This window comes from Balaenoptera borealis (genome assembly GCF_965194805.1).
Source record: "Balaenoptera borealis genome assembly, chromosome: 3".
Taxonomy (NCBI): Eukaryota; Metazoa; Chordata; class Mammalia; order Artiodactyla; family Balaenopteridae; genus Balaenoptera; species Balaenoptera borealis.
The window spans coordinates 149,994,641-150,008,950 of NC_138866.1; the positions used below are offsets into that span (position 1 = coordinate 149,994,641).

At 41.2% G+C, this 14,310-nt stretch overlaps 1 protein-coding gene and 1 long non-coding RNA gene across 6 annotated transcripts in view; one reads left to right on the forward strand and one right to left on the reverse strand.

Annotated features, from left to right (window-relative positions):
- The window catches only part of LOC309627035, an 80,146-nt gene extending 73,655 nt beyond the window's left edge, over nt 1–6,491 (reverse strand). For both annotated transcript variants that reach the window (XR_014243498.1, XR_014243499.1), the window contains exons 1-2: nt 6,357–6,491; nt 6,016–6,216 (exon numbers count right to left, since the gene is read on the reverse strand). This is a non-coding gene — a long non-coding RNA (uncharacterized lncRNA). The remainder of the gene's footprint in view (nt 1–6,015; nt 6,217–6,356) is intronic.
- The window catches only part of LOC309626986 (endophilin-A3), a 651,420-nt gene extending 643,843 nt beyond the window's left edge, over nt 1–7,577 (forward strand). For 3 of the 4 annotated variants that reach the window (XM_082388458.1, XM_082388455.1, XM_082388460.1), the window contains 2 exons: nt 6,351–6,565; nt 7,235–7,577. In XM_082388458.1, the coding sequence (XP_082244584.1) occupies nt 6,351–6,565; nt 7,235–7,341 (322 nt within the window). In that variant the 3' untranslated portion in view covers nt 7,342–7,577. Of the gene's footprint in view, nt 1–6,350; nt 6,583–7,234 lie in introns of all 4 variants that reach the window. The other variant, XM_082388459.1, reaches the window with a different exon arrangement.
- The last annotated feature ends 6,733 nt before the right edge of the window (nt 7,578–14,310 follow it).

Consider the following 14,310-nt stretch of genomic DNA (forward strand, 5'->3'; position numbering starts at 1 on the left):
TCTGCACAATGCACAATGGGGTATTATTGTCCGTGTGAAATTATGCTTGGGAGGTTTTTTTTTTTAATTGAAGTAGAGTTGATTTACAATGTTGTGTTATTTTCTGCTGTACAGCAAAGTGATTCAGTTATACACATATACACATTCTTTTTTTTAAATAGTCTTTTCCATTATGGCTTATCATAGAATATTGAATATAGTTCTCTGTGCTATACAGTAGGACCTTACTGTCTATCCATTATATATACAAACTTACATCGGCTCACCCCAGCCTTCCACTCCATCCCTCCCCCATCCTCCTCCCCCTTGGCAACCACCAGTCTATTATCTTATGTCCATGATTCTGTTTCTAAGACAGGTTCATTTGTGTCATATTTTAGATTCCACACATAAGTGATATCGTATGGTATTTGCCTGTCTCCTTCTGACTTACTTCACTTAGTATGATAATCTCTAGTTGCATCCATGTTGCTGCAAATGGCATTATTTCATTCTTTTTTATGGCTGTGTAGTATTCCATTGTATATAGGTACCACATCTTTTTTATCCATTCATCTGTTTGTGGACATTTAGGTTGTTACATGTCTTGACTATTGTGAATAGTGATGCTCTGAACATAGGGGTGCATGTATCTTTTTGAATCATAGTTTTTTCCGGATATATGCCTGGGAGTGGGATTGCTGGATCATATGGTAATTCTATTTTAATCTTCTGAGGAACCTCTGTACTGCTTTCCACAATGGCTGCACCACCTTACATTCCCATGAACAGCGTAAGAGGGTTCCCTTTTCTCCGCACCCTCTCCAGCATTTGTTATTTGTAGACGTTTTAATGATGGCCATCCTGACTGCTGTGAGGTGGTACCTCATAGTTTTGATTTGCATTTCTCTAATAATTAGCATTGTTGAGCATCTTTTCATGTGGCTATTGGCTTGATTTGCATTTCTCTAATAATTAACATTGTTGAGCATCTTTTCATGTGCCTATTGGCTATCTGTATTTTTGACATATGTCTATTTAGGTCTTCTGCCCACTTTTGGATAGGGTTGTCTGTTTTTTGTTGTTGTTGTTGAGTTGTATGAGCTCTTTGTATATCTTGGAAATCAAGCACTTGTTGGTCACATCATTTGCAAATATTTTCTCCTAGTCTTTAGGTTATCTTGTTTGGGGGAAGTTTTGATTAATTGGTTTAGTGTGAGGCACTTAAGCAGCCTGGGTCATAGAAGGTGCTCACTCTATGGCTCTTCCTTCCTCCTCCACATCCTGAGTCTTGCTGGAGAAAACGAGATGACCTTGACAATTGGCTGTGTTGCTACTTTGAGCCTTCAGTAAGGTTTGGCAATGTAGGGTCAGCTGCATTTCCTATTCCCAAAACAATTCCAGCCATAACCATTCTCCTCGAATGGAAAATGTCTGGAACAGCTGCCCTTATTCTCAAAAGAAAACCCAGTTTCCAATTTTGTTCGGAAGATGGAGACCACACACAGATTGATATGTATCATCCCAGATGTTTTACTTTGCACGCTCAAAGATATATTTATATTACAAACACCTACGTGGTTTGAGCTTTCTTTATAACATACTGGATATATTTTTCTGAAACTTGTTTTTTCTACTTATCAATACATGATAGGCCTCTTTCCCATCCGAGTACATGAGTCACTTTATTCTTTTGAATTGTTGTACTTAATATTACCTCACTCCATTGCTAATGGACATTTGATTGTTCCAATTTTTTTGCTATTACAGACAAATGCTGCGGTAAACATCCCGGAACATCTTTATGCACAAAGGGTAATATTCTTATGGGATAAATTTTAGGTATGGACTTGAATTGACAGTAATGCTCATTTGGATACTACTAAATTACCATCAAAATGTCTATACCAACAATATATGAGAGTCCCCCTTTTCATCAACTTTATATAGGTTTTCAATATTTTAAAAATTTTGCCAATCTGATAGATGAAAAAATATATCTTATTGTAATTTGTACTTTTCTGGTTACTTTTTATATGACTTTTGGCTCTTTGTATTTTTTCTCCAACCCATCCACTTTTTTCCATCTTTACCACCATCACCCCTGGCCAAGCCATCCAACTGGTCTCCCTCCATCCATCCATGCTCCTTTCCAACCCAGTCTCCCTACTGCAGCCAGAGTAATGTTTTCCCAAATGCAAATCTGATCATACCACCACCACACCCCGTCTCCCTGCTGGATTAACATCACTTTAGAGGCTTCACTTGCTCTTAGGGAAAAGGTTGACTAAAATCCACCACGTGCCCTATAAAGTATTGCACGGTCAAGTCCTACTTCCCTGCACAGCTTCATTCGAGACCTCACTCTGTCTCACTCTTTGTGTTCCAGCCACTGTCCTTCTTTCAGTCCCTTGGATATGCCATGAACTTTCCAACCAACACAAGAAGCAAAAAATAGAATAGAGAGGATAAAAGGCATGGAAGGATCTATCAGGAGGATATCTGATTAAGTGGGGTTTTAGAGAAAGTGATATGGAAATGAACTGAAAGGGTAGACATAAAAGAAATAATAGAAGAAAAATTCCTAGACCTGAAGGGGGAAAAGAGTCAAGTTGCCTTTCATTTTCTCTATTGTTTCTGCTTCCTCCAGGGTTGGCTGTTCAGCTTTTAGTACCAGTGTCCTAGTACTTTTCTTTCATGCTGTTAGTTTTCCCCAAATATCTGGTGGTTTATGGAAGAAGGACTAGGTTAGTTTAGAGAGCTTCTGTGGGTTTCTTTTGCAGTTTTCTGGCCTCATTTTCCCCCACAGGCCTCTTCTGCTGACTGGGCATGCTTCCTGTGGGCTCGCTGAAGGTAGGTGAGGTACTAGATCTCACTTTACAATGCAGTGGGCGGGCTGGAGACCCCCAGTTGCCATAGTAGGGCCTCAGTAAATATTAGAGGCTGTGTTACAAGGAGTAACATTATTAGTGGCCACTGGTGGAGAATCAGTGGTGAGCAGGCTATCTGCTAGCCTCTATTATTGGCCCTGGGAAGGGTTTGGGAGGTGTGGCTTCCACTGAAAAGAGTTATAAAGGGAGTGAGCATTATCAGGGTAAACTAGCCCACATTATGGCAAGAAGACAACACAGGGATCTGAGGAAATGCTGGAGGACCCAGAGGGTTTGTTCCCCAAAGAGGTAATTCCTAACCTCAGCCATGAGTCAGAATTCCCTGAGAAGTTTCTTTAAAGATTCTTGGGCCTCAGCTGGCACTTAATGAATAAGAATCTTTCGGAGGGAGCGGAACCTGGCAATCTATATCTCTTTTGTTTGTTTGTTTATGTTTTCTTTTGTTTTTAATTCTTTCTTAATCTACATCTTTTGAAAGCTGCCCACATACCTCTGATAGTAAGCCAGACTTGGAATCTACTGCCCTACAGAATCAGTAGTTCCATCTGGCTGATGATGAAAAGGGTTATTTGAGGTAGGAGCAGAGCTGGACTGAATAGGAATGAGAAATTGAGAAAGACTAGTAGAAACAGGGTTACTGTTATGATTTCTGCTGCCATTTCTACTTTCATCTTTTACATAGAAAAAGACATGAGTTCCAATTGTGTGCACAGTGTTGGTGCCCAGACTGTGTCCCCCTAGCTCAGGCATCCCCATCCCCAGTCCCATCCCTGCCCGGAAGGAAGTGATGCTCTCTGCTGGACCGATCTTGCATTCTTTTACTGCATCCTCAATGACCAGCCTCTTGGGTTTCAGCATCTGCCTTGGTCTCTAGCTCCTTGTGCCTCTCTCATCTTTCATGTTTAGGAAGCTAAATAGTTTCTTCTGACATCCCACTGGCCCTGTCTTCTAACGAAGCAGAAAAAGAGGCTGTATTAGTTAAGGTCCTTTGGGCTGGAAACAACAAAAGTCAACTTGGAATGAGTTATACAGAGAGGGTGGGAGATTTCTTATGAAGATAGGACCACCATTCTCACATAGAACAATTTGGTAGATTTTAACATGTCCTCTTTGAGTATTCTTGGAATATTTGTTCAACTGTTTTCAGTAGAAAAGCTAATCTCTGCATAGGGGATGGCTGAAGAGTACTCAGTCTCTGCCCTCTTGTCCAAAGCAACTCAACTTTTGGCCCCCTAAGGTTCATACCCACTGGAGAAAACAAAAACGCTGCAGTTAACAGGACACCCTCATCCTTTTTCCTCTTACGAATCTTATAAACAGCTTGATGGGACAGTATTAAGTAAACCCTTTGATAGAGTCTCCCCCTACTGGCTAATCCAAGTATTGCTTCCAACTATGTGTAATAGTCTCTTAGAGAAGTTCAGGTGATCAGACTTTTCTCCATCTTATTACATTTCCAGTGGTGTTTCAACACTCCTTATGGATTATGTGCGCTGATAGGGAGCCTTTTATAGGAACACAAAAATGTCTCGATCCAAAGGGATAATGCCGTGAGACCTCAGGACTGTTACCAAGAAATGAGGAGTTATTTCTCCTCTCAGCTCTGCAGCTCCGTGTGTTTCTGCTTCATTCTTTGTTCTTTCTGAATGTTATTTTATTCTACTTCTCTGGCCCATGTGGCAGAGAATGGCCACCACTACTCCGGCCTTCAGGTTTATATGTCTTGTTCCAGCAACTTCCAAGTTCCTGGGAGAAAGACAGTGATTGAACCAGCTCAGGTTAGGGCCCTCTTCCAGTCCTCTTAGGGGATGGGGAGACATTCTCATGTGGTACAAGTACATCAGTTCCAGGAGCCCTGCCCTAGGGAACAAGAGCAGATACCCCAAAGTGGGTCCACTAAGGTGGCTCACCCTCCAGGGTAAATATCTTTTCAAAAATCAGAGGGCATTCAACAGGCACATGAAAAGATGCTGAACATCACTAATCATCAGGGAAATGCATATCAAAACCAGAATGAAATATCACCTCACACCTGTCAGAATATCTGTTGTCAAAAAGACAACAAATAATAAATGTTGCTGAGGATGGGAAAAGGGAACACTTGTACACTGTTAGTGGGAATGTCAATTAGTGCAGCCGCTATGGCAAACAGTATGGAGATTCCTTAAAAAGTTAAAAAGAGAACTACCAGATGATATAGCAATTCCACTCCTGGGTATAAATCTGAAGAAAATGAAAACACAAATTCAAAAAGATATATGCACCCCAATTTTCAGAGCAGCGTTATTTATAATAGCCAAGATATGGAAACAACCTAAGTAGCCATCAACAGATGAATGGATAAAGGAGATGTGGTACATATACAGTGAAATATTACTCAGCCATAAAAAATGAGATTTTGCCATTTGCGACAACATGGATAGACCTGGAGTGTATATATGCTTAAGGAAGCAAGTCAGACAGAGAAAGACAAATATCATATGCGGTCACTTATATGTGGAATCTAAAAAATAAAACGAATGACTGTAACAGAAACGGACTCATAGATACAGAGACAAACTAGTGGTTACCAGGGGGGGAAAGGCATGGAGGAGGGGCAAGACAGGGCTAAGAGACTGAGAGGTGCCAACCAGTAGGTATAAAATAAATAAGGTACAAGGATGTAATGCACAGCACAGGGAATATAGTCAGTATTTTGTAATAACTTTAAATGGAGTATAAAGTATACAAATATTGAATCACTACGTTGTACACCTGAAGCTAATATAATATTGTAAATCAACGATACTTCAATTAAAAAAATTAACTAGCTACTGTGTAGGGTAGTTGTGAGGATTAAAGGAGTCAATCTATGTAAAGTATTTGGAAAATTCTCTGGCACATGGTTGTCAAATAAATATACACATACAGTGGACCCTTTTTGACAACAACAAAACAGAGGGCATTAACTTTCTGTTCTGTTTTAAAGGGTAAGGAGGCTAGAGAGAGATCCCTCTTCCCAAAAGGTCTTTGTTAGCTCTCCCTACGAGTTATAGTGTGTCCTAAATGTAAACTAGAGCACTCCTCATAGCGGAGAAGATTGCTCACAAACAAATTCATACTCATAGCAGAATATATTTCAAGTGCTTATATAAACGGAGCTTACAGTTTGTCAACAAATGTGTCATTCTTCTCTTCCTTGCCTAAATCGATCTGCTCCAGCTCATCAGTAGAGTGTGTCTTTGGAGGTGCGTGCCTTGATGTGGTGCCAGAGGCTCATGGAAACACGCGGTTTGCTTGCCTCTATTGAGGTTGTGATTCCTCCACCACTTTGCTTAGTCAGCCAGGAACAATGCAGATGAGTTTCCTCTTGAATAAGGTCCTAATTGTCAAGCCTTTGCTATACTGAAAGTACAATACAGTAAAAGGCTTGATCCCAGCAAGAAGTGACACCCCACTTTCTCCCATTGTCCACTTTTTTGTTTGTTTTTCTCATTTCAGACCCACCTTTTGGAGGAACTGCTCGTCGGGGGCTCGTGACGCATGTTGGCACGCAGGCCCTTGGAGGCCCTGTACGTCAGCCTGTGGTCAGGGCTTCCAGTCTCGGAAGGTGGACTGTGTCCACACAAGGAGCTGCAAGACGGTTGCTGAGAGACGCTGCGAGCCGGGGAAGAAACCCTCTTCCTGGCGGCACTGCCTGGGGCCTTCCTGTGATAGTACGTACCCCTCTCAGGTATTGCGACCACCCCGAAGCCTTGTGCAAACCGGACCGCATGGAGCCAACCTTGTCAGGGTCTTGTCCGCAGGGCCATTCTGAACATATGTGGTATCTTGGGACATCAGGAGATTAGCTGCTTTGCTGTGGGTGCAACTTGGTGTTCTTTAGAGAAGAACATAGTTGAGTGAGTAGCGTGGACAGTGGCCTTCTAACAAGCACTGGGAGCCTGTCCACAGCCTCTTTCTGCCTTGGAGTTTCAGCCCCTCAGACAAGGCTTCCTTGGATGGGATTGGGCAGGTGTGTAAATGCCCTGAAGTTATGTGGGAAATGTAATCATATATATATTTCTAGGGAGAGGTCCATAACTTTGATAAGTTTTCCCTGGGGTTCATGACACCCCAGAAGCTAGTGCTGCTGTCAGCACTGGGAGGAGCAGGTGGCCTGAAGGACTGTGACGTGCCCGGAGGGCATCGAGAAGCCACTTGGCCCAGCTAAGACGTGAGTCCAGGGCACTTCTGACTCTAGTGCCAAGCAGTGGCCCTAACCCAAGCCTAGCTTCTTCACTTCACGTGATCTCAGTTTCCGCTTTTCATAAAATCATGCACTTTTTTACACTAGGTCTCTAATGAGCTATGTGTTAAATGGATATATATATATTTTTTTGCAGGAGGCTGCACAGACACAACTCACTACTGTACGTTTGTAAATCATCTTAATTTGTGTTCGCTAGACGTCTACAAACAAAGGTGCTGTCAGTCGTGTCAAGAAGGATAAAACTTTGCAGGGGGGGTCCTAATGCTGCTGTGAAGATGAAACAAAATGTAAAAGCTCTCTTCCCCATGTAGCTGGCACAAAAACATGTATTTCTTTACAAAAAAACCCTCTAGATTCTACAATCAGACAGAAGTCGATGCAAAATCATCACTGTTAAAATTTGGGACTGTCATTTCCCAATGGCCGGTTTTTAATTCCAACTCTTTTAAATGATATGTTCCAGGACTAACATAAAATACCGTAGCAGGTACACCATTGCACTTGGGACCTCGTCGTGTCCTTCTAATCAGGAAATCACCAAGATCACCTGTGCATTGTCAGGAGCTGCCTCTTCCTGTGATTTATAGACTAGTACAGAGTAGGACATCCTGAAGGCTTGAGAAACACGGCAACTGATGACTTCTCTGTTTTAGGGTTGCAACAGGTTTATAAGGCATTTACATTTTAGAAGCTCTGGCCAATAGTTGTTAAGATGTTGGCTCTAATGGCATTTTTATGGACCCTTACGTTTAGTCTGTGAAAAGGAGACAATCACTGTGGACAGGCTTGTGACTCTTGACTGATCCAGGCATCCTTGGGAAATGGCATCTTATCCTTGCTCTTAGAGAACTTAGGGAAGAAAACACAGAGTAAACATTGCTGCCATTTTCACAACTACGGAAATCGATGTGTGACTAAATGAGGCATCTTGGAAATTAAAGGAGAGGGAAAGTAACCTCTTCTACTGATTTTGAAGTATATTCAAAGCGTTCTTTTAAGAGCTGTGAATGAGACTTTTCTCAGCACTATTCTCTTGCACAAAAACAGAAAAACCAAAGCCTTGTTAGACCTAATTTATGCATAAGATAGTATTCCTAAGGATTTTTATTTTGGAAAAATTATGAGAAAGTAATCTAACTATGAAACATGATAGCTGAAAAGAGCTGTTTATAGTAAATAATTGTTTTAATTTGAACTGATTTTTCAGTAAATCCAAAGCGAATTAGGGTTAGGCTGGAAGGTACAGTTAGGATGAGGGGTTAGAGTTAGGATTTGGTGAATAAGTTTAGGGTTCAGTTTAGTTTTAGCCTTGGGTTAGGTGAGAAAAATGGAGGTTAAGTTAGGGTTACGGCTAGAGTTGGCTTTATGGATTAGGGTTAGGCCAGAGTTGGTTTGGGTTTGGACGTGCCAATGCTGGCATTAGTGATGGCGTCCAGGTAGAGGTAAAGTTTGGATAAGTTGTTGCTGCTGAAGGAGTTGGGAAGTAGTATTTAATTGTAAGTTCTAAAGCTGATTTGGTTAGGGGGCTCTTACCTTACATTCTACCAGTTATGGCTTTGGATGGCACACAACCCCAAATAAGTGGTCATACTTCTTTATTCGGGGTCCCAGCTGCCTGTGCGCATGTTGCCTATAGCCTGTCAGCAGCAAAGTTACCTGAAGCAGGTGTGCTGGCCCTAGTCCCTGGTCACTCGTAAGTGAGCAGTGCGTTCTGGCTTTGGATTTGTCTGTGGACAAGCTTGCTGAGTCTCTCTGCCATCTACTGAGCACCAGGTCTCTTGTTCTAACTGCAGCCTCACTGACACTGGGATGAGCACTACTGTACGTGGAGGGTTTGGTGGTTGGGAACGGGTGCGGGGATGTGACGAGGACACACCAGCCTGTGAGTTGTTCATCATCAATCACACTTGATTGTTGAAGGCTTTTTAAATTAAAGAGAGATCATTTGTACAATACTCTTTGTATATATTTATTATATGACTTAAAGGTGCAATATTTTATTTTGTACAGTATGTAATAAAGACAGGGGACATGTATTTTTCTTATTAACAAAATTTCTTATTAAACTGCTTCACTTTGTTTTTAAAGTTGCTATTTTTCATTTGCTGTTGTACCTTTTGTCTTGTTATCATTCAAATGACCTTCCTGTGTACTGTATTTTACTACTGTTTCTATCACCTAAGAGTTAATATTTCTCTTTCACGATCCTGACTAGGAATTCAGAAATAAATGTACTTTGATTATTCAGTGGCATCCTTACAAAGGCAGGTGACTTATTTGCATTTGGGTTTTGGTGGCCTTGGGTATGGTCACCTTGGCTGCCTCTCTGAGTCCAGGAGCAACCCTGCTGGGCTCAGTGCCCTGCGCTGTCTTTGGGGTGTGGGTTACAGGATTCAGAGCGGATCACACAGAGATTCACTCTCACTGCCTCATCCCAGTCATTTACTTCCTGTGAATCACACCTAAAAGAATGTCAAGGGCAGGAAAGAGTGCCAAGAAGTTCCGAACGGACAGCCTGAAGCGGGTATGGAAGTAGGTGGTAGTTGGGAGAGCAGGAGCAGGAGGCACTAGCACACTTTTATTTTTGGCTATTGTGAGGAGGTTAGGGATGGATTTGAGATGTCTGCACAGAGAGACTTTTTAGCAGCAGTTGGTGAGTAACCGCTTTTAATAGCTTCCTTCTCTTATACAGTTGATGGGTTTGAACTGCTTGGGTCCACTTATACACAGATTTCTATGACTAGTAAATACTGCACTATCCAAGGTTGGTTGAATATGTGGATGTGGAACCTCGGATACAGAGGAACTGAGTATACGGAGGGCCAACTACAAGTTATACGTGGATTTTCCATGGCAGGGAAGGGTGGCGCCCCAACTCCCACACTGTGCAAGGGTCAAGTGTATAGTGCTTCAAGATTAGCAGTGAGTCTTTCTAGAAAACATTCATGGTGCTGGAATTGAAATTCCCCTTCATTTGCTACAGGCCTTGGAGTTTCCAAAGTCACTTGATGAAGACAAAAATCAACCATTTTATAGTAACTTGTAAGACTATGTTAACCTAATGAGGCTGAGCCACACAGAAGATAAGCAATGGGACACTTCAGATATCTCAACAGGGTACTTCCTTCTTTCCTTTTCTTTCTTTCCTTTCTTCTGTCCTTTCCTCCTTCTCTCCTTGACTCGTTCTCTCTTTCCCCTTCCTTCCCTCCCTCCCTCTTCCTCCCTTCCTCCCTCCCTTCCTCCTTTCCTCCCTCCTTCCCTCCCTCCCTCCCTTCCTTCTCTAAGGCCTACATAGGTTACAAGCAGTGGAGAGCATTATCGGGACAGTGGAAAAGTTACAACTTTATTTCCAACTCAGATAAATTTTTCTGGGAAATCCCCTCTATTTTCTTGGCAGTTTGAAATATTTTGTAATCTTTAGTAACTATGCAAGGACACCGAAAAAAGTCCACATTTTACAATCTAAACACTAATGTAAGGCTTGGGTCCTCTCTCATGTACAGTGTGATGAAATCCCAAATATTCTTTTACATATCAACATTTTGGGACTTTACCATTTTTCCACTATTGTCCATTTTTCTGCCCGAGTTCTAATTCAGGATCCCACATTGCATTTTGTTGCTTTGCCTCTTTAGCCTCCTTCAATCTGTGATGCTTCCTCAATTTCTTCTTGTCTTTCATGACCTTGACACTTTTGACATGACACTGGCTAGAGGTTTTGTAGAATGTCCCTCAATCTGGGGTTATCTAGTGTTTTCTCAAGATTAGAGTGAGGTTATGCATTATTGCCCTTCTTAATGCATACTATCAGGGGGAACAATATGTCAATAAGTCCGATTACTAGTGACTTGATCCTTGGTTCAGGTAGTTTCTGCCAAGTTTCTTGTCTATTAAGTTACTCTTTTTCCCTTTGTAATTAATAAATACTTATTTTAGAGACAATACGTTGACACTGTGCAAATATTCTGCTTCTTCTTAAAGTAGTGTCCCTTAATTTTAGTGTCCACTGTGGATTGTGCCTACAACAATTATTACGAAGATGTTCTAATTGTGACCTTCTATTTTCTTCATTCCTTCTACTTTTACTAATTGGAATCCTTTGGAAGGGAAGAGTTGTCCCTTCTTCCCCATTTATTCACTTTATGTATATCCATATGGACTCCAGGGGATGCATATATATCTAGATATAGATATATAGATATAGATATCTATACCTATATATCTATATATAATATATATTTAGGGGTTGAAATCCAACACTATCATTATTTTGTTGCTCAAAGCATTCTAGCTTTGGCCATTGGGAGGGTTAAAAGGTTGATTGCATATATACTAATCCTTGAATGTGCGTGCACACGCACGCGCACACACACACACACACTTTTTTTCCTGTATCTATGCATTCATACTGAAACCTTGAATGCCAGTCCAGCACCATAGGGTCATTATTATAGTCTATACCTTTTTCTTGTTTGTAAACTTCTTTCTCTGACAGGGAGAAGCCTGGCTTTCATTATCTGCAATATATTTTCTTGGTTTGACCTTATTATACACGTAGTTTCAGAGCTGCTAACGCATACCCCTGTGAAAGGAAAAAAAGAAATTACCAACTAGAGTAAAGTATTTGTATAGTATTCTTTTTGTCTACTGCCTTATGGTGTCCAGTGAGAACCCTCTTCCAGAGTGACTTAGGTCATCCCCTTCCTTCCCACCCCCTGCAGTGTGGTTATGTGATTCATTTGTAGTATAGTCATCCTTATTTGTCACAGTCTGCATTCCTCCTTGCGTTCTCCCCACCTCCTGGGTGATGGTTTTTATAATTATACATGCAGTCAAATTACCTCTGTGGTTTACAGTTCTAAGAATTTTGACAAATTCAGAGTTGTTTGTCGACCAGCAGTTTCTTACATAACGGTTCCATCACCTCCCAAATTCCCTTATCTTGATTCTTGGTAGTCAATAATTTCTCCACCCCCCACCCCCTGGCAATTATTTATTTTCTGTCCGTATAATTTTACCTTTTCCAGAGTTTCATGCAAGTGGGATCATATATTATGTGGCCTTTGAGGCTTCTTTCACTGACCAAAAGACATTTAAGATTCATGCGTGATATTGGGTGAATCAATAGTTTGTTCCTTGAATTGGCTTTGTATGGGTATACTATAGATGTGTATCATTTTTCCAGTTAAAAGACCTCGGGGTTGTTTCCAGCGTGGGGTGATTATGAACAAAATTCTATAAACATTCACGTACAGGCTTTTGTGTAAAACTACTAAGTTTTCATTCTTCTTTGATAAATACTGAGGAGTGGATTTGCTGGCTCATATGGTATGTGCATGTTTATAAGAAACTAGCAAACTGTTTTCCAAAGTGGCTGTTCCCACTAACGACATACAGTGTTCCAGTTGCTCCAAATCTGTGTCATTTGTCATTATACTTCCATAATGGCTACAAATAAAGAAGTATTGATGGGGACATTGGAGGTGATGGAGAGATAGCCCTGGCAGCTATCAAACTGTGTGCACTGTTGGAGGGGAGGATGGCGAGGGGCGACATTGGTGAAAGTCCTAGGTCTGTGACATAGGGTGAAAATCTGCCCATCCATGTAAAACACCATTGAGTGGAGAGAGAAGAAAAGCTAAAGTCTTAACAAAATGGACGTTTCTTCATGTTATATTGGACACTGTGACCCTTTGAAAGGTACATTATCAGCACTCTTTTTTTTTTTTTTAAACATCTTTATTGGAGTATAATTGCTTTACAATGGTGTGTTAGTTTCTGCTTTATAACAAAGTGAATCAGTTATACATATACATATGTTCCCATATCTCTTCCCTCTTGCATCTCCCTCCCTCCCACCCTCCCTATCCCACCCCTCTAGGTGGTCACAAAGCACCAAGCTGATCTCCCTGTGCTATGCGGCTGCTTCCCACTAGCTATTTTACATTTGGTAGTGTATATATGTCCATGCCACTCTCTCACCCTGTCACATCTTACCCCTCCCACTCCCCATATCCTCAAGTCCATTCTCTAGTAGGTCTGTGTCTTTATTCCCGTCTTGCCACTAGGTTCTTCATGACCTTTTTTTTCCCCTTAGATTCCATATATATGTGTTAGCATACTGTATTTGTTTTTCTCTTTCTGACTTACTTCACTCTGTATGACAGACTCTAATTCCATCCACCTCACTACAAATACCTCCATTTCATTTCTTTTTATGGCTGAGTAATATTCCATTGTATATATGTACCACATCTTCTTTATCCATTCATCCAATGATGGACACTTAGGTTGCTTCCATGTCCTGGCTATTGTAAATAGAGCTGCAATGAACATTTTGGTACATGACTCTTTTTGAATTATGGTTTTCTCAGGGTATATGCCCAGTAGTGGGATTGCTGGGTCGTATGGTAGTTCTATTTTTAGTTTTTTAAGGAACCTCCATACTGTTCTCCATAGTGGCTGTATCAATTTACATTCCCTCCAACAGTGCAAGAGGGTTCCCTTTTCTCCACACCCTGTCCAGCATTTATTGTTTCTAGATTTTTTTTTATATAAACAAAGAACTTTTTTTTAAAATTTATTTTTATTTATTTATTTATTTATTTATTTTTAGCTGTGTTGGGTCTTCGTTTCTGTGCGAGGGCTTTCTCTAGTTGCGGCAAGCGGGGGCCACTCTTCATCGCGGTGCACGGGCCTCTCACTATTGTGGCCTCTCTTGTTGCAGGGCACAGGCTCCAGACGCGCAGGCTCAGTAGTTGTGGCTCATGGGCCTAGTCACTCTGCGGCATGTGGGATCTTCCCAGACCAGGGCTCGAACCTATGTCCCCTGCATTGGCAGGCAGACTCTCAAGCGCTGCACCACCAGGGAAGCCCTGTTTCCAGATTTTTTGATGATGGCCATTCTGACCGGTGTGAGATGATATCTCATTGTAGTTTTGATTTGCATTTCTCTAATGATTAATGATGTTGAGCATTCTTTCACGTGTCTGTTGGTAATCTGTATATCTTCTTTGGAGAAATGTCTATTTAGGTCTTCTGCCCATTTTTGGATTGGGTTGTTTGTTTTTTTGTTATTGAGCTGCATGAGCTGCTTGTAAATCTTGGAGATTAATCCTTTGTCAGTTGCTTCATTTGCAAATATTTTCTCCCATTCTGAGGTTTGTCTTTTGGTCTTGTTTATGGTTTCCTTTGCTGTGCAAAAGCTTT